This window comes from Hyperolius riggenbachi, chromosome 1, assembly GCF_040937935.1.
Source record: "Hyperolius riggenbachi isolate aHypRig1 chromosome 1, aHypRig1.pri, whole genome shotgun sequence".
NCBI classification, from domain to species: Eukaryota; Metazoa; Chordata; class Amphibia; order Anura; family Hyperoliidae; genus Hyperolius; species Hyperolius riggenbachi.
Genome location: NC_090646.1, coordinates 617,814,329 through 617,835,294, shown reverse-complemented (window position 1 = coordinate 617,835,294; position 20,966 = coordinate 617,814,329). Strand labels below are relative to the sequence as shown.

The following is a 20,966-nucleotide window of genomic DNA, read 5'->3' as shown; positions in this document are numbered from 1 at the left end:
CCCCACCCACTTTTCTGAATATTAGTCCCAGTCACCCAGTAACCAGCTGTGCAAAATTTGAGAACCCTACCATTAGCAGTGTAAGAATGGCTGCAGTTTACATTTTCCCAGTGAAATTAGTATTTGTTTCCGTCCACTTTTTGGTTATGGGGATAAAAAGTATCCTATATGTTATTCCAGGTAATGTACTGTGTGTGCCAAATTTCATTCAAATCTATTCAGCCATTGTTGCGTGATCGAGTAACAAATATCCAAACTTTCCCATTTATAATATTAGTAAAACAAAAGTTTGCTTTCCTAAAACAGAAAGAATTTGCGATAATTCAGGTTGGAGTGAGCTCGAGATGTCTCCCAGTGCATCACTGCTGAATATATGCAAATTAACCATTGTACCCTTAGAAGCTAAACACACCTCCAGAACCGCTGGAATGCAATGATGTGTCAGCTTGTTAATATGTACAGAGCCATAATAATCCAACATGCATACAGACTGTTTCGGATTGTTTGATCCTCATCAGTGCATGGCATGGATTAATTTGGCTCTATGGTAGTGTTGTCCGGATCATGAACGATTCAGATCTTTGATCCGAATCTATTTTGTGAGTCGAATCATCAAAATGAGTGATTCGGATCGCAAAAGGGGCGGGGCCAGGAGCGACACGCCCCCTCTCAGCGGGCAGCGGGGTCCTGGAAGCAGAGCAGAGATGGATCGCTCTGTTGGATGGGAGGCAGCCTTGCAGGGAGACAGGTAGATGAGAGAGAGGGGACATGGGTGCCACTGCCAGATATGTGTAGAGCACACATACTGGCTATAACGTGCTGCTGATTATAGGCTGTCTGTTCCTAGTTATGCTCAGTGAACACATTGGAAGCTTTTGGCTCAGCTCAGCACAGCTCAGTAATTTTGCAGGCACTGTGATTGCTGTGCAATATCATCCTCCCAGACTCTGCTCTATACAGCTGCACTTTACTTCTGGGAATGCTTTGGGGAATGCTTTATTTCACTGTGCGACGTTTGCATGGAAAGTACACAGATGAGCATATAGGTGAAATACATGTAAAGCATATGATTGCGGCATGTGGGTATTGTGTGCAAGCAAACATTTCTACTCTCTGCTCGTCCCTCCTCCCTTCTCTGTCCACTCCCTGCCCTCTGTCCATCTTCTCCCCTTCTCTCTGTGTGTCCACCCCCTCCCCTTCTCCTGTCCTGCTAGTCATTTCACCCCCGAATGCTTCCCCTGTAAAATGATCCGAGATTCGGATCAAAGATCCGGCTCTTTTCAATGATCCGATTCGAATCATTCGGATCATTGAAAAGATCCGAACTTCCCATCTCTACTCTATGGAGTAGGGCTTGTAAATCCGAGAGGCACAGACTAACCAGCAAGCTCATGGTGACCCAGAACTCATTGGAGTGTGTAAGGGACTACAATGGTCCTAAAAGCCCCCTTATTAAGATGTTAAGAAAAACAAAAGTTTGCTTTCCTAAAACAGAAAGAATTTGCGATAATTCAGGTTGGAGTGAGCTTGAGATGTCTCCCAGAGCACCACTGCTGAATATATGCAAATTAACCATTGTCCAGAATATTAGTAGTAAAAATTTCCAACATTTCCTTCAGTTGAATGATCTACCAACAGAGCCCACACTACAACTTATCAAATATATACTAACTCATAACTATTTTTCATTTGGGAATGATGTATATCTACAGACAATGGGCAGTACTATGGGAAGTAGAATGTCACCCCAGTATGCAAATTTATTTATGGCCAGATTGGAGGAAAACTTCCTTTCAACGTGTGAAATTAAACCATGGGCCTACTTCAGATTTATAGACGATATCCTATTAATTTGGACAGCATCACAGGAAGAATTAATCAAATTCCACAAAAACTTCTCAGAATACCACAAGAACATCAAGTTAACGCTCAACTTTTCATCCTCCCATGTCAGTTTCCTGGATACTACAATTTACATACAAGATAGATTTTTAGAAACATCCATCTACCGTAAACCAACTGACCGGCATATTTACCTCAAGTGGAATAGTTTCCACCCGGAACACACCAAAAAATCTATTGTTTACAGCCAGGCTCTGAGGTATAACCGAATATGTTCTGTTTCAGAGGACAGAGACAGACAACTTATGTCACTACGTAATATATTCATAGATCAGGGATATCGTCCACGAATCGTTGATGATCAAATACACAGAGCAACTTTAAAATCTAGAGAGGAACTATTGAAATACACCCCAAAGACTGAAAACAACAGAGTCCCAATAGTGGTCACCTACAACCCAAGATTAAAGACACTGAGGAAGATATTGAAAGCCCTGCAACCGATACTTTATAAAGACAAACGCCTGAAAGAAGTTTTTCCTGATTTACCAATGCTTGCTTTCAGACAACCTCCCAATTTGAGACAAATGATTATCAGAAGTGCATTATCTACACCAGAAACTCCAGGCACATTACCCTGTAATAACGCAAGGTGTGAGACCTGCCCTTATATCTTGTGCACAAGCCAAATACAAATACCAAACTCACAGAAATATCATCAAATATCAGACCAATTTTCCTGTAAATCATCCAATGTTGTATACATGATACGCTGCATGAAATGCCCCTCAAGAGGTATCTATATAGGAGAAACAGGACAAAAACTGCGCACAAGAATGAACCATCACCGCTTTAAAATTAATGAGGGTAAAATGGACACACCAGTGGGCCAACACTTCTGCGAACCAGGACACAGCATGCAAGATCTAAAAGTATTTATTCTTAAGGGTAACTTCAAAAATGAACAAGCAAGAAAGATTTCTGAGTACAAATTTATGAAAATGTTCAAGACATTAACAGAAGGTTTAAATTGTGGAATGGGATTCATGACTCCTTATGTAACATGATTGACTTGGCTTCACTATCTTCAGAAACCTGCTAGATTTCATGTTTGCTTGCATAAGCTCACTGGCTCCAGCCTGCTGATCACCTGACATCTAACTGCTAAACAGCAACCAGTACAACTGCCATCTTCATGCAGCTTCCCTGCATCAGTGTTTTACTACAGCTAACATCTAGATATATGCCTGAAGAAGGGGACTAGATCCCAGAAAGCTTGCATTATTTAACTTTATCAGTTAGCCATTAAAAGGTATTACTTTTACAAGACTTTGTTTTTTTCTACCAGAATATTAGTAAGATACTCGTTTGGATTGACATATTACATTATTTGGGCTCTTGATTTTTTTTCTCTTTCAAGCCTCTGGTGACCTTAACTCCTTCACAGTGCCTAAGCCTAACCCATCATATAACACCCCAGTATTTATTTCTGATGCATATCCCTAACATCCCATCGACTAAAGCCACCCCTCCCCTACATCCATGTTAAAGGACAACTATCACAAAAATGTTTACTCTGGGACAAATGTACAACTAGTACACATGTATTTCAAATTTTACACATTTTTGCGATAGTTGTCCATTGTCCCCTGTACCGATTCCAAACTCTAATCTTGCCTTTCCAATTCTAATCACCTAATGAAATGCCCTTCTTAACCACTTCCCTACCACAGGTTATTTACGGTTTACAAACCAGATCAACTTTCACATTGCACACTCCTTCCATGAATTCACCAACAACTTTATTACTACTTATCCCACCTAAATGATCTGGAGCTAGTCTACTTTAGGGGACCCACCGTAAATCCCCATAGAGAATTTGACCTGTGCTGAAAACGGAGCGAATTTCCGCTTTCAGCTTGTTGAAACCCCCACAAGTCATATATCTATGGAAAGCTCAGAATCTGCTCTAACGAATGGTGCCACTTTCGGTGAGAAAAAGCTGAAACTCACCGTGTACGAGGCGCCGAACGGCCACAATCGCGGCTCCGTCAGCCATCTTACATCTGTGCTGCTCCTATTTTTCTCCCTCCTCATTGGAGGGATTGTTAGCTGGGGGCGTGCCAGAAACTGCTCTCACAAGACTCACCAGTTACCATGTCTACCGACCTTCAGGGCTGTGAAAAAAATAATAGTTTGGCCGAATGAAATTAAACCGTGCCGAACAGATAGGAAATTACATCCTCCTGCTCCCCCCTCCCATCTGCCAACACACAACACCGCCCAGCGCAGTAGTAAATAGGAAGCCATTGCCAGTAGAAAACATTTCACTTTTTTTTTTTTTCTTCTCTCTGGCACGCCCCCAGCTAACAATCCCTCCAATGAGGAGGGAGAAAAATATGAGCAACACAGAACCAAGATGGCCGACGGAGCCGCGATCGCGGCCGTTCGGCACCTCGTACACGGTGAGTTTCACCTTTTGCTCACCGAAAATAGCATCATTCGTTAGAGTAGATTCTCAGCTTTCCATAGATATATAACTTGTGGGGGTTTAGAAGAGCTGAAAGCGGAAATTCGCTCCGTTTTCAGCACAGGTCAAATTCTCTATGGGGATTTACGGTGGGTCCCCTAAAGTAGACTAGCTCCAATGATCTATATATTGTTTTTTGCTGGACAAACTAAACTTTCTTTGGGTGTTATGTTTTGCTAAGAATTATGTTATTACCTGTGCATTCTACAGAGAATAAGATTTATTTCTTTTTATTAAGTTTTTAGTTTTAAGCCATTATAGTTTGAAAATAAAAAGTGCTACTGTAGATAAAACCCACACATTATTACCCTCATGACATACATATTAAAAAGTCTCTAAGGTAACTGTGTTTTTTTAAATGCGGTTGCATTGTATTTTTTTGGTTTTGCAAACCATTATTATTTGTTTATTTATTTATTGGGGAGAAGGGGGGGGGCATATGGGGTTAATAACTATATAGGGGATGTATTTTGTCATACATTTTAATTTTATTTCTTGTTCACTAGATGTCCCCACACGTTATCCTGTGTACTCAAAACAGTACACTCTGTGTGTGTGTGTGTGTGTGTGTGTGTGTGTGTGTGTGTGTGTGTGTGTGTGTGTGTGTGTTTTTTTACTTTAATTTCAATGAGTGATCCCTGTCTTCTGGCTGAAGCTGTGATCATTCATTCCCAAACACTGATCAGCTTTGGGAAGTTTCCTCCATTCACCGATGAGGTGGGGGGGTTGCCTACCACTAGCATTTAAAACCCTCCCAGGTGGTGCTGGTAAGATGGCTGGCCCCTGTGTAAACTGCAGCTACAAATTGCAGGCACCACCATTGGCAGCAGGCAGCTCTATTTTTAACTGTTCCTTATCTATATACTCTGTAGCATACTGCAGAAGATGTCAATGCTATATAAATACATAAAATAATCTGGTAGGACCTTACATTACGGCTGTAGTAGGATTAGATTGTGAGCTTCTCTGCAGACAGTCTGTGACATGACTATTTATTTATTTATTGTATTTATAAAGCGCCAAAATATTACGCAGAGCTGGACATTAGTTTAGGTTACAGACAATATTTAGGGGTGACATACAGCAATACGACAATACAGGAATACAACAAAAACCATATCACACAGCACAGTATGAGTACAAGGTAATGCTTAGTCACTGGATGGGAGCATGGAGATTAGGCAAGCTGAGTTCACTCAAATGCATAGCATGCGTGCACAGTAATGGAGGTGCATGATCAGGTAGGACATAGAAGAAGGAGGACCCTGCCCAAAGGCTTACAATCTAGAGGCAGAGGTAGGGACACGAAAGGTAGAGGACCAGAGTTCCGCTGCGGGTTTAGAGCACTGGTGAGGGGTGGTAGGCCAAAGTGAAAATTTTTGAGGGCCTTCTTGAAGATGTTGGAGGGGGCTGCCCTAATGGGTTGAGGTAGGGAGTTCCATAGTGTTGGAGCAGCTCTTGAGAAGTCCTGGAGGTGTGCATGGGACTGGGTGATGCGGGGGGCGGTTAGGCGAAGTTCATTGGAGGAGCGGAGTAAGCGGCTAGGTTGTGTACCCCTGAGTAAGATCGGAAATGTAGGTTGGACGGGTTTTGTAGACCGATTTGTAGGTCAGACACAGTATCTTGAATCTGATTCTGTACTGGATGTGTACTCCGTATATGACTGACCCCATGGATGAAGCAACACACTTAGCTTGAACTCATTTTCATAAACTGACCACAGTGGGAGTTCTATAATTCCAACATTCTTACACGTTAGTAAGATTTATCCTTCCAAGGGCGAGACGTACATTGTGCTGTGCGCCTTCTCATGAGAGATTTAGTATGTTTAGAAAACAGGTACACAAAACAAGGCATCAATCTGGGAGAGATGGCTGTGCAGATAAGCTGATTAAATATACAGTTTCCTGTCCGTTTTCCTGGATCTCCGCACCTTGCTGATAGCACTCCTGCGTCACTTACTGACCAGGCTCCGGGTTTTCTTCCCTGAAACACTCTTGTGGCCGCGCACTACTCCAGGAATATCTGCCAGAAACTTGAGAGCCTTGTCCAGCAGGTTGAAGTGTTTCTTCTCTTATGGTGTAACCGGAGTGCGGGTGGTGAAAGGTAGGATAACATACAGCAGGACCACCACACATATATCACTTATGGATGAAGGTCGGGATAAACAACACAAGACGCTTATGGTTTGCTTCTGTGTGGGGACCCACTATGCTGATGTCTGACGGAGGTGAGCTCCAGTTTCTGGTAGCTCATTGGGTTATATTTAAAGCAAATCTAAAGTGAAAATACACATATGAGATAATGAATTGTATGTGTATCACAGATTTTAAATGGAATATTAATAGAAAAGAAAAGAGTCTGCTATTGTTTTCCAGCACAGGAGTTAAAGCTGAACTTTAAATTTATAAAAAAACAAAAAGTTTCACTTACCTGGGGCTTCCCCAAGCCCCCAGCAGCTGTCTTGTCCTGTGCCGGTCCTGCATGATACTCCGATCTCCAGTCCACAGCTAGTTTAGTTACCGTTGACTTGTAAGTCCATGGCAACTGCGACTGCACACCCCGGCAAAGCTTTCTTCACCAGCCCGCAATAGTGTCCTTCGATATTAGCGCAGAGCGCTATTGTGGACTGGAAGAAATCTTCGTGTAGCCCGGGGCACACAAGCGCAGCTGCCGCCGACTTACAAGTCAAGTGTAACTAAACTAGCTGGTGGCTGGAGAACGGAGGATCATGGAGGACCGCCGCGGGACTGGACGTATTCCCTGCCATTGTCCCCTCGTGGGGAACGAGCAGGGAATCGGCAGTGGCAAGATCCGACCTGTCGGATCTTATCAATCGAGCCGCAGCAGCAGCTCGATTGATAAGTAACATCGCAGTGTGTAGACCCAGCATAAGACCTGCCTGTACCTGAAGTCAATCTGTATGCAGTTTGCAGTTTTTAGTTGAGTTTCTATTGCTGTTTTAGTGTCGTTCCTATTCTGCGTAATAGAAAAGAATAGTAGAAATAAAACTCCAAATATTTACCGGATTTTTTTTTATAAGATATGTGATAGGGATGCCATAGGTTGCTACATAATCAAATCAAATATTCCCCCCTCAAAAAAAAAATCTTCCAAAGACTCTCCTAACTTATGGAAGACAAGACTATCACCCCATGCTTACACTGAAATACTGCGCCTTTTACAGCACTGTATGCATTTACCGCATGTTTTACTGCATGTTCAGAAATGCAGAAAAATCTTTCAGAATTGCTAAAAAAAGAGGAAAATACCACATGGGGGTTCTTACCTACAATTTTTTTTCCCTCACATAGCTACCAGAATTGAGGCCATTATAGTTTTCCTGTAAATCTTCAGTAAAATGTAAGCTGTAACTGGTCCAAAGTTTCTTGTTCCACATTATGGAGGCTACAGGTTCAATAATGTTGCTTTCCAGATCCACCCATCAAGGGGCATTATCTTTGGCATCAATGGGAGAAAGCTGAGACAACTGTGAAGCTTGATGAAATCTGTTTACATGGCTGCTGAGAGTCAATTGGCAGGGTGTTGTTCTGGTTTCAATTCCTAGTTTTCTATTGTTCCAGATCCATTTGAATAGTTATTTTTGGAATGAGGCTAATAAGGCCTTTATTATTATTTTGGCAATACCCTAAACAAGTACTTGAAACTTGGCAAAGTAACCATTTTAATAGCATTAATTCTGCCTAACCACGATCGCGTTGGCATTGATTGTTCTTTGATATCTGAGAAAAACCCTTGGATCGGTTGGATGTAGGGTAATTCCATTTATAGAGACTTAGTAAGGCTGAGGTGGAAGCCTATATAAGGGACACTGCGTTGGTGAGATCAAAAGCTGAAAGCTTCGCTGCAGTCTTCCCTACTTATTTTAAAACCAACCTAGCCTCTGACTAGGCACATTTATGTTTAGGTCCTGGATCCTTTTAAAAATGTTGAGCAATGCTGAAAGGTTTCAGACTGAGATGCTGTGCTTAGTTAAATGTGAGAAGTAGGTTATCTGCACAGAGGCTGGTTTTCTATTCTTAAAGAGGAACTCCAGTGAAAAGAATCTAATAAAAAAAAATTCATTTTTACAATAAGTATGTATAAATGATTTAGTCAGTGTTTGCCAATTGTAAAAGCTTTCCTCTCCCTCTCCCTGATTTACATTCTGACATTTATCACATGGTGACATTTTTACTGCTGGCAGGTGATGTCACTGGAAGTAGCTGCTGCTTGCTTTATTTTGGAGTTGGAAACAGCTGTAAACTGTTATTTCCTACAATGCAACGAGGTTCACAGACAGGAAACTGCCAGGACCATGGTCCTCATAGTTTCCTGTGGGAGGGGTTTCACCACAATATCAGCCATTCAGAGCCCCCTGATGATCCGTTTGTAAAAAGGAATAGATTTCTCACGTAAAAGGGGGTATCAGCTACTGATTGGGATAAAGTTCAATTCTTGGTCGGAGTTTCTCTTCAATTTTGGCCGCTGGAGCAGACTGCTGTCATATATGGATTTGATGTCAGTACCTGTATTTACATTTTGAATTCTTCAATCACTTATTTCTAGGGTGATCCGGAGGATTTGTATGTAGTGGTTAGCGCTGTCACCTTGCAGTGTTGGGCCCCGGTTCGAATCGCAGCCAGGGCACTATCTGCACGGAGTCTATGTTCTCGCCGTGTCTGTGTGGGTTTCCTCCAGACACTCCAGTTTCCTCACACATCCCAAAAACATACAGATAAGTTAATTGGCTCCCCCCTAAATTGGCCCTAGACTACGATACATACACTACACAATACATACATACACATGACTATGGTAGGACTAGATTGTGAGCCCCTCTGAGGGACAGTTAAGTGACAAGACTATGTACTCTGTACAGCGCTGCAGAAGATGTTGGCGCTATATAAATACTAAATAATAATAATATATGAGCCCTGTGTTTGTTAGTGACGGTTTTTAGAATGATCGTTCTACAGACATGTACAATGATCAAGCTGAGGCACCAAACAGTTGCAGTGGGTTATGTTGGATATTTAGTGAACCATTTCAACAGATCCCTAAACAGCATCATGGGGCTCGTACATTTAAAAGGGGTGAGTGTTAATTTGGGGGCCGGGATTGACAATATTTGAATATCGTTACCGATATTCAAATACACTTTTAGAGACAGAAGCTAAGCAGGACAACCAGGCAATCTGCATTGTTTAAAAGTATTAAATGTATCATCCTCCATATTCCTCTCAGGTCAGGTGTGTTATGTACATTAGCCACTTTCTTGGCTGGAATTCCCTTTATGACGATTTGGCTTTTGTTGAGTGCCACATCCTATGCACTGTATGCCTGACACATAGCGGATATTACAACGCGTCTTGGAGGCCTTGCCAAGGTATGTGGACTGTGTGTGGATGTAAGAGAATGCTGTAGTGCTACAGGATACCTATACGTGATCTGGTGTCAGTGGAGGAAGACTGTGTCTAGCCACTTCACCTCCAAAGGTTTTTTCCCTTAACCAGAGCAATGTTCTCCTGTCAGCTCTCCTTCCATTCATTCGCTTATAACTTTATTACTACTTATCACAACAAAACAATCTATATCTTGTTTTTATCGCCACCAATTCAGCTTTCTTTGGGGTTATTTTTTGCTAAGAATGATTTTACTCTAACTGCATTGTAACAGGAAAAATAAGGAAAAAAATGGAAAAATTCAATATCTTTCAATATTCTGCATTATAGTTTTTAAATAATACATGCTACCGTAATGAAAACCCACGCATTTTATGTGCTAATTTGTCCCGGTTATTGCAACCTTTAAAATATTTCCCTAGTACAATGTATGTCGCCAATATTTTATTTAGAAATAAAGATGCATTTTTTCAGTTTTGTTTCCGTCACTATTTAGAAGCCCATAGTTTCAGAAATTAAGTTAAGTACCCTCTCTACATACATATTAAAATATAGTTTAGCCCCTAAGGTAAATATTTGTTATTGTTTTTTATTGTAATTCTGTTTGTTATGCAAAAAAAAATGGGGTAATTATGGGATAGTGTGGGAGGTAAAGTTTTAATTTTAAATGTATTTTTGGGTCTTTTTTTTAAAATAAATGTGTGTAGGTGTAAATTTACTATTTGGCCACAAGATGTCCTCGCGCATTACTTCCTATTGCATACTTATAGTAAAATAAATAGGAAGTAATGCATGGATCTGTTACGTCGGAAGTATACAAATGATTGCAGCATCTCATTGATGCCGGCGATCATTCACACGGGGACAGAGATTAATGAATCGGAACTGCATTCCCATTCATCCATCTCCCCTCTAACGATTGGTAGCGAGAATGAGCACGGGAGTGCACGGCGGCAAGGGACGTAGTACCTACGTTCCTGCAAGGTAAAGTGGGTAATTGCAGGGGCGTAGATACTTGTCCCGGGGGAGGGGAAGGGGCTAGATCAACTGGCAGACAGGATTTTAATATGAGAACAGAATTTTTCAAGTTCTTTGTATTTTTTTAAGTATTCTTATTTATTTATTTTTGTCAAACTGTAACTTTGAATTTGCTGTATAGAGCTGCTGATAGCAATTAGTAGTGTTGGTGTTATAAAGGGGGCATTGGGTTGATAAAAGCTCAAAAACAAAACAGACACAGGACTCGTAAGGAACATACCTGGTGGGAATTGAACTCTGGACCCCAACTCTGAAAAATCAAGACGCTTAGGGCCCATTCACACTCGGACGATTAGTGAGTGTTTACCGCTTATCGCCAGCGATTGCTAGCGCTTTTTAAATTACTAGCACAATGTTAACTATATGGCAGTGATCTCACTGCCGTGATTGCTGGTGATTAGCATTAGACGCAAAACTTGTTACATGCAGCATTTTTTAGCGTTTGTTGAGCGACCGCAATTGTGATGTATTTTAATCGTGAATTGTGATCACTCAAAAACCGTGAAAATGTCCAGTGATTTTTATGCGTTAATTGTGTCAAAATTGGCGGCTCAAATTGCTAGCGCAAATCACTGACATTTTGTATTTGTAGTGTGAATGGACCCTTAGAAATCAGTATCTGATACCCCCTTTTCCATGAGAAATCTTTACCAAACTGTCCTGACAGTTTGCTGCCTGTGAACCTAGTTGCATTGTGGGAAATAATGGCTTTTTCCAGCTGCCAAGCAAGCAGCATCTCCTTCTGTGCAAAGAACTCTTAGTGAAGAACATTCCATGCAGATCATCTGGCAGGGCTAAAGATGTCACCACCAGTACAGTGATACATTTCAGAATGTAAATCAGCGAGAAGAAAAAATGTACACTGGGCAAACACTGACTAAAAAATCTATAAATGAATATTGTAAACAATAAGCAATTGTATTCATTATGTTATTTTCTCTGCAGTCCCTCTTTAAGTGTTTGGCCAAAGGTCGGCACTCTCATAATGAGGTGGTCTGGCTGATATTTCCCTTATAACAAGCGGGGTTATTAGTCAACATAGTTATTAACGAGACAGAAAACACTCCTGACCACACTGGTCAGATAGCAGCTATGAGCGGGGGCCTGACAGGCGCTTCTTTCCAGAGTTTGAGCCGTTTTAAGGCTTTGTGACATTTGTGGTTACGGCGACATGAATTATGCAATTGAGTTCCAGTGGCCACGCACGGGTCGGGGGGAACGTGCTTGTCCTACCAAAACAGATACGTAATTCTAGATCTGTTAGACTCTTTGATGCCAAGTGCCAATGTGTCACAGAGGAAGCAAGTGTTTGAAAGAATGCCTTAATAGAGATGTCTGCAATTACTGGGCTATGAATAGCCATGTTCATTGCTGTGAGTCACAGGGAAGTTGTAGAGCCCCCAGAGTGTCACTCTCACACTCATCCTCTGTGGCAGAGCTCCAAGGCAAAGGCAGAAGTAATAATAGCCTCTTCTCATGTATCCCTTATGTATGCGCTACAGGTGCATGCAGAAATATATGGCCTGACAGGAATGTTACAGGTGCATGCAGAGATGTTACCCGCTACCGCTTGGGGCCTGTTAGCCATTTATAATTGGCTGGTCGTTTGTGGATATGTGATGGTAAACACACTTGTGCCCAATATGTAACCAGCTTCAAAGGGCTTTATATTACAAACAAACATGACAAACCTTTCTGTTTAACTACTTCTGTCCCAGCAGCCTCTGGCCCTTTAAGAACCAGAGTCTGCTGGTACCGCAAAACGGCGCTTACTGACGAATCGCCGCACAGACCTGTCGCTCCTGTTGGTCATTCTGCTCTAGCATCGCCGCAGTTCCCTCTCTCTGCCCTCCCTGTGATGGCAGATCTGTGTGAGCAGGTAAGGAGCCGCTTTCATTGGCTCCTGATGCTGTCCATTAATGTAAGCCAATGGGATTGGCTTACAGTGATGACAGGGTCAGGAGCCAATGAAATCAGCTCCAATGACCTGCAGAGAGCTCAGTCTGAGACAGGCAAAGCTTTTTCTCTCACTCACAGGGTTAACAGATGAAGTGTGAGGGAATTCCCCCTCCCCTCATGGTTCACTCTGCGGTCAGATTTGCTCTGAGAAAAGTGTGAAAGGAATTAGATAGCAGATAAGCATTCAAATGTATACACCAGTACTTAGCAGCACTTCCCAAACATTTCCGATCTAAGTTGAAGAAAAAACACCATGTTAATCGATAGTGTTCCTTTAAGTTGTATGCCTCCTATTTTTGCTATAACCAGTAGAATGAAGAGAAGGTGTGAAAAGGTCACCTTGAGCTCCAGGAGCTGCATTCAGCCTCTTACTTTTGTACATCTGCAGATATCCTCTATAAAGATATTTATGGTATTTCTATTATTTATCTGTATCTGTGTAATGAGCCATTGGTGTGATATTTCAGGTCGAGGTGGGCGTGTGGGCACTCATGGAGGCACCCTGTCTTCCTTCATTGTGAAGAACATCGCCCTTGACAAGACAGATGACAGCAATCCTCGAGAAGCCATTCTGCGTCATGCCAAGGATGCAGAAGCGAACCCATACTGGGTGGCACCAGCCTATTCTACGTAAGTATATTGTATCTGCTCTGTGCCAGAACCCGTGTGTTTACACCTTCTTCTTTAGTTTATCAACACCTCCCACTGTGTTTTGATTGGCTAGTGCAATAGAATAGCCTATTAAGCAAAGATGTCAGTCAACCTATGAAGGCATTCCTTGTCAGGTCTGTGAAGGTGAAGGCACCTCAAGTTCTGCCCATAAACAGAGGTGTAGCTATGAGTCAAGGGGGGACAGATGTCCTTGGGCCCAGCACTGTGAGGGCACTCAGCGCGGCCGCCCTACCGCCACGTGCCTCAGAGGTGGCTCGCTGGCCCCCCAAAGCCCCCGCTTCTCTCCCTCCCTCAACAGAGGAGTGCAGAAACATTAACAGCAGAAGACTTAAAGGCTCCAACATTCTGGTAATGACATCTTCTCTCCTCTGCAGCACACCCAGTGTCCTCTCCATGGTAACAGCAGCGTCATGTGGCAAGAGACAGCGCTGTTACCATGAAGAGGACGCTGGGCGCGCTGCAGAGGAGAGATGATGTAACCGCCGGAATGTTGAAACCAGTGCGTCTTTTGCTCTTATTACACATTTAACGGGGTTCACATCTGGCTAACTGAATGGGGAACGGGGTACATTTGGCTATCTAAAAGGGGGAGGGGGAACATCTGGTTATCTGTAGGGGGAAGGGGGCACATCTGATTATCTGTAGGGGGAAGCGAGCACATCTGGCTATCTGAATGGGGGAAGGGGTACATCTAAACAGCTTTATTACATTTGGCTCCACCCATGACCATATTCTGATGCCTGGACACTCCCATTTTTTTTGTACAGAACTGTCAGGGGGTGCAAAAACTGTCTTTGTCCCTGGGCACTGAAAACCCTAGCCATGCCTCTGCCCATAAATACAGTGGGATGCGAAAGTTTTGGCAACCATGTTAATTGTCATGATTTTCCTGTATAAATCGTTGGTTGTTATGATAAAAAATATCAGTTAAATATATCATATAGGAGACACACACAGTGATATTTGAGAAGTAAAATAAAGTTTATTGGATTTACAGAAAGTGCGCAACAATTGTTTAAACAAAATTAGGCAGGTGCATAAATGTGGGCACCACAAAAAAAATGAAATCAATATTTAGTAGATCCTCCTTTTGCAGAAATTAGTCTCTAAACGCTTCCTGTAGTTTCCAATGAGAGTCTGGATTCTGGTTGAAGGTATTTTGGACCACTCCTCTTTACAAAACATATCTAGCTCATTCAGGTTTGATGGCTTCCAAACATGGACAGCTCTCTTTAACTCAAACCATAGAAATTATATTCAGGTCTCGGGACTGAGATGGCCATTCTAGAACGCTGTACTTGTTCCTCTGCATGAATGCCTTAGTGGATTTTGAGCAGTGTTTAGGGTCGTTGTCTTGTTGAAAGATTTGGCCCCGGCGCAGCTTCAGCTTTGTCACTGATTCTTGGATATGCTGATACTGAGTGGAATCCATGCGTCCCTCAACTTTGACAAGATTCCCAGTCCCTGCACTGGCCATACAGCCCCACAGCATGATGGAACCACCACCATATTTTACTGTAGGTAGCGGGTGTTTTTCTTGGAATGCTGTGTTGTTTTTCTTCCATACATAACGCCCAAATAACTCAATTTTAGTTTCAGCAGTCCACAGTACCTTATTCTAAAATGAAGCTGGCTTGTCCAAATGTTCTTTAGCGGCTCTGTTTTTGCTGTGGGCGGAGAAAAGGATTTCTCTGTATCACTCTTGCATACAGCATCTCCTTGCGTAAAGTGCGCCGAATGGTTGAACGATGCACAATGACTCCATTTGCAGTAAGATGATGGTCTTTGGTGCTGGTCTGTGGGTTGACTCTGACTGTTCTCCCCATTCGTCGCTTCTGTTTATCCGAGATTTTCTTGGTCTGTCACTTCGAGCCTTAACTTGAACTGAGCCTGTGGTCTTCCATTTCCTCAATATGTTCCTAACTGTGGAAACAGACAGCTGAAATCTGAGACAGCTTTCTGTATCCTTCCCCTAAACCATGATGGTGAACAATCTTTATCTTCAGTTGAGAGTTGTTTTGAGACCATGTTGCTACTCTTCAGAGAAAATTAAAAGAGGAGGGAAACTTTCAATTGACCCCCTTAAATACTCTTTCTTATAATTGGATTCACCTGTGTATGTAGGCCAGGGGTCACTGAGCTTACCAAGCCAATTTGAGTTTCAATAATTAGTTCTAAAGGTTTTGGTATCAATAAAATGACAACAGTGCCCAAATTTATGCACCTGCCTAATTTTATTTGAACAATTATTGCGCACTTTCGGTAAATGCAAATAACTTCATTTCACCTCTCAAATATCACTGTGTGTGTCTCCTATATGATATATTTAACTGACATTTTTCATTGTAACAACCAACGATTCATACAGGAAAATCATGGCGATTAACAAGGTTGCCCAAACTTTCGCATCCCACTGTACACTCTACTGCATGTTCCTTGGATCGCCTCCATTAAGAGACTGTGCATTCAGCTCAAACTGTTCTATTGTGGCCCCTGGACAGCAGTCACAAAATAAAACAATTCTAGGTAGTGGTAAGCTGTAGCATTTCAGCCTGGCCACAGAGAATACAATACCCTATTTCTGGGACTGGAGTTACTGTGTCACAAGCACAGCAGTGGCTACACATGTTTATTCACACATTCACCGGTACTGTGATCTTCGAACAAGGGTTAACCTGACTGCTCGCCTAGAACTGATGTGCATTTATCGAGCCGCATTTAACATATCTGACAATAGCTGTCAAGTTCACATGCTTTTAGCCATTGTTCTGCCTGGCTGACATGAACACACATAAATATATGTATCTCCTCCTATGTAAGCTAATAGCATCACTGCCCACTTCAAGGCCTAGTCGTTCCCCCTCCCGGCTATGGCTTTTTACAAGAGCCTGTAATGCAATCAGTCCACGTGTGGGACAGCAGCCCTCCCGGGATCAGTGTCTGTTAAATCTTTCATGACCGTAATATTGCAGGTGTCATGGATGTAACCTAATATTCCAAGTATGAAGTTCAGAGGAGCAGCTCGGACCAAATTACCTTTGTGTCCTTTGCTGCCGGGATGTCATGTTTCTTCTAAGAGTGCTTAGCTAATAAAGCTTCTTACAGATATGACAGGTTTGCATAGCTCCCAACTGTCCCTCTTTTGCAGGGACAGTCCCTCTTTGGGAACCCAGTCCCTCTGTCCCTCCTTCTCCCTTATTTGTCCCTCTTTCAGTCAGAAGACAGAGCTGAAGTTACTTTTAAAACACTGTAATTCGGCCTCCAGCAATAGCTGGCAGCCAAATTACATCATTCCCCACTATCCACGCAGACCTGGAGGGGGGAATAGTATTTAACGCCGCCGGGGCTTGTGCAACAGCAGGATAAGCCATGTACAGTGGGCTGCGGAAGTTTGGGCAACCTTGTTAATCCTCATGATTTTCCTGTATAAATCATTGGTTGTTACAATAAAAAAATGTCAGTTAAATATATCATATAGGAGACACACACAGTGATATTTGAGAAGTGAAATGAAGTTTATTGGATTTACAGAAAGTGCGCAATAATTGTTTAAACAAAATTAGGCAGGTTCATAAATGTGGGCACCACAAAAAAGAAATTTAATTCAATATTTAGTAGATCCTCCTTTTGCAGAAATTACAGCCTCTAAACACTTCCTGTTGGTTCCAATGAGAGTCTGGATTCTGGTTGAAGGTATTTTGGACCATTCCTCTTTACAAAACATCTCTAGTTAATTCAGGTGTGATGGCTTCCGAGCATGGACAGCTCTCTAACTTATACCACAGATTTTCAATTATATTCAGGTCTGGGGATTGAGATGGCCATTCCAGAACGTTGTACTTGTTCCTCTGCATGAATGCCTTGGTGGATTTTAAACAGTGTTTAGAGTCGTCGTCTTGTTGAAAGATGCAGCCCTGGCGCAGCTTTAGCTTTGTCACTGATTCCTGGACATTGGTCTCCAGAATCTGCTGATACTGAGTGGAATCCATGCATCTCTCAACTTTGACAAGATTTCCAGTCCCTGCACTGGCCATACAGCCCCAAAGCATGATGGTCCCACCACCATATTTTACTGTAGGTAGCAGGTGTTTTTCTTGGAATGCTGTGTTTTTTTTCCTCCATGCAAAATGACCCTTGTTATGCCCAAATAACTCAATTTTAGTTTCATCAGTCAACAGCACATTATTCCAAAATGAAGGTGGCTTGTCCAAATGTGCTTTAGCATACCTCAAGTGGCTCTGTGCTGTGGGCGGGGAAAAGGCTTCCTCTGCATCACTCTCACATACAACATCTCCTTGTGCAAAGTGCGCCTTAATGGTTGAACAATGCACAGTGACTCCATCTGCATCTGCAGCAAGATGATGTTTTATTCTTTTGGACAGAGGCTCCAAAAGAATACAATTTACTAAAAATGTTAACATGAGAGGAGGCAGAGGTGGACTTACCTCCTCCAAGCAGACACACAAAGAGACTGTTGTATATATTCAAAACAACAAGGATTTATTTGTATACGCCAAAAAGTGCGAGTGCCAACTCAATGTTATTCAATTGGCTAGTGCACCCTTCAATGTGTTTTCCCCATGCAGATAAAAACAGACAGCAGTGAAGCACTGCACGCATTTTCTCTATCATTTACATTAGCTTCTGTGATAAAACGTGCATTTCACACTTGATACAGACACACATGGTGTACAGAAAACTGACAGATGAGTGTGCTTCCTGCCTCAGCTTATTACACTTACTCTGATGGAGCAGAACTGACTGCAGACTTCTCCAGCATCACTACAGTACAGAGCACTTGAGGAGGGGTAGGGAGGTTGGGGGGGGGCACTGTACACAAGATCCTGCTGAGCACTGAATAGGGACTGTCTACAAATTTTTCTCTTCTAATCTTTGTACAATTTTTGTATCAGTGGCTGAGCAGATGCAGTCATTAGAACAATTGTGCAGAGAGAGGTGTTTTTTTTCTCTCCGTGCCTTTAGTTGGACAGGACAGGAAAAAGAAACTTCTCCCCCCAAGGGGCCCCCCTGCAACTGCATCCCTTCCAGGGTCTATTGTTACGCCCCTGAAAGGGAGGATAGGGAAGGGTTGTGAACATTAAGGAGGCCCCATCAACGTTTTGCTGGGTAGGGGGCCTTGAGTTGTAGTTACGCCCTTGGCAGATCCCCGATCTATATTTAGGTGAGTTCTTAGCTTTACTCTCTCCCCCAAGTACCGAGTGTACGATTCCCTTACAGAGCTCTGCTAGTGATGGCTTTCAGATGTCTTGCATTCATTCAAGCATAATCTAGTGCATTGATTTGCTGGGTCACAGAGCCCCAGTGATGAGTCACAGGCCCGATCTCTATCTCTCACAGTACTGTGTGACGCTGTAGATCCTGTATGATATCCATTCATTCAGGCCGGGATCAGATGTCGGCTTCTGAACTCATAACTCTGACTGCCTCCCTCTTTTCTCTCGGCTAAATTGCTGGCTCAATGACACACAAACCACAGTTTATACTATTTTAATTGACCCATGACTGCATGTAATTTCTAATCTTACTCACGGCGTTTGCTGCTCTGATTCAGAAGGAATCCATCAAACCACCAGCCTAGCACTGTGTACCGTACTGAGCATCCTGTTGGGTCACTTCAGTTCCTGTGCAGTTTATTTTTATCTAGTTGAGAAGAACTTTCAGCAGCACATTTTCAGACTGCACTGTGTACAACATCTTCTGCAATCATTGTGAAGGTACAGAGGTTGAGGAAGAACTCCACCCACTCAGCAGCATATTGTGGCATGGGAGCAGGGGCATAACTACAAATCTTGTTCAGACTAGCGAGCAGAAAAGCATTTGGTAAATGAAGCTAAATGGCCCTCCATGTGCTTATAGAAAACTACGCACACCTAAGAGGCCTCGATAACACTATAATGCATGCAAGGATTCCGTTGCACCTAACTGCTCTTATCGCTGCAAGAGTCTCTCATCAATATAAACACTCCCCATAGGGCTGAGATTGTTTACTCAGGACTCTTTTCAGGGCAGCTGTAATGACACTTGTTCCTCTGCCTTGGTGTGGTTGGAAATAACACTTCTGCAGCGCTCAAGCCAGTGTGCCCAGCTAGCCTCTACCTTCAGCTATCCCGCTGACCTGCGTCTTTGTGGCTGTACCTCACCGCCATGCACGGGGAAAAAGAAAAGCATTTGGGATCCTTTGGGGACACTTTCTGTTATTAAGTCGTTGCATTGCATCTTGACACAGATGCACAGAGCGTAGCCTGACCTGGGCACTACATGTAGCATCCATGACGTAATCAAAAACTGCATTTGTGTGAGCAACGAGAAACAACGGTACCAATTCATTTGAATGGACAGCACTTGAATGCTGCGACCCTCGTTTAAGCAACCATCATTAATACCCCCTACTGCACCGGTAGGATAACACAAAGGTGAATGGTGGAAAACGGCACCAGGATGTGGTGTGGTGATGACAGCTTTGTGAAGGGCGGGCTGCTCATCCATGAAGATGGCAAGCATCCCTCACTCACCTCCACCTGCACTGCAACATGCTACTTCCCCTAAAAAAAACACATCTGTGGTCCTTAGTGAACTGTAAAAGCATAGCTTAGCATAGTTACAGAAATGAGACCATGTGGCCAGTTGTCCATTATTGTATGGTTTTGTTGTCATTGGTTTCCTTCCACATCCCAAAAACATACAGATAGGTTCACTGGTCTCCCCCCAAAAATTGGCCTTCAACTATTATTTATTTTATTTATTTATTTATTGTATTTATAAAGCGCCAACATATTACGCAGCGCTGAACAACAGGAACTACAACAGGTACATATGACAATGACTGACCATGGTAGAGATTAGATTGTGAGCTCCTCTAGGGACAAACGCCTATACCGTGCATTTCTTGATGTACTGTCTGGCCTTGAATATTGTACCGTTTCATAATATAAAAGTTGTAAATGTAATTGTGAGTTTGAGGTTTCAAATAAAGAGTTTAATGCATAAAAAAAAATCCAATTACCTTTCGCTTCACTCGCTGTCCATTTCTGTGTGTTGCAGAACGCAGCCCAATGCCGTGTTTGCTGAGGTGGATTCTGAGGAAGATGAACCAGACAACGAGCCAGAATGGAAAAAGCGCAAAATCTGAAAACGGAGTGAAGACTCGGTTTCCAGCCAATGCTTGGGTCTTATTGTCACACACTTTTCCAGCGTTCATTGTTGGGGAACATTTTACTTTTTATATAAATAAAGCCTTGAAAAACACAGAATGAAGTCATAATGGCTTAAAACGTACCGAACACAAATATGGGATTAAGAAATGAGATACTCACCACAGTAGTGGGAAGCTTCTGGATAGCTGAGATCCTCTTACTACCTTCCGTTCCAGTGCTACATAGTAGATGATGTATTAACTCATGTCGGACCAAAAGCCTCTGGTCCCTTTTAAAGACCAGAGGCCTTTTTTTTCCCTTTTTCAACCTCCTGATCACTGTGATTTGCTCACAGTGATCAGGAGG

General features: G+C 42.6%; 1 protein-coding gene across 4 annotated transcripts in view; it reads left to right on the top strand.

The window, feature by feature from the left end:
• WDR70 (WD repeat domain 70) overlaps window positions 1–20,717 on the top strand; it is a 345,359-nt gene extending 324,642 nt beyond the window's left edge. For 3 of the 4 annotated variants that reach the window (XM_068250618.1, XM_068250633.1, XM_068250610.1), the window contains 2 exons: window positions 13,242–13,404; window positions 20,509–20,717. In XM_068250618.1, coding sequence (XP_068106719.1) covers window positions 13,242–13,404; window positions 20,509–20,596 — 251 coding nt within the window. In that variant the 3' untranslated portion in view covers window positions 20,597–20,717. Of the gene's footprint in view, window positions 1–9,619; window positions 9,762–13,241; window positions 13,405–20,508 lie in introns of those variants that run through there. The other variant, XR_011023493.1, reaches the window with a different exon arrangement.
• The last annotated feature ends 249 nt before the right edge of the window (window positions 20,718–20,966 follow it).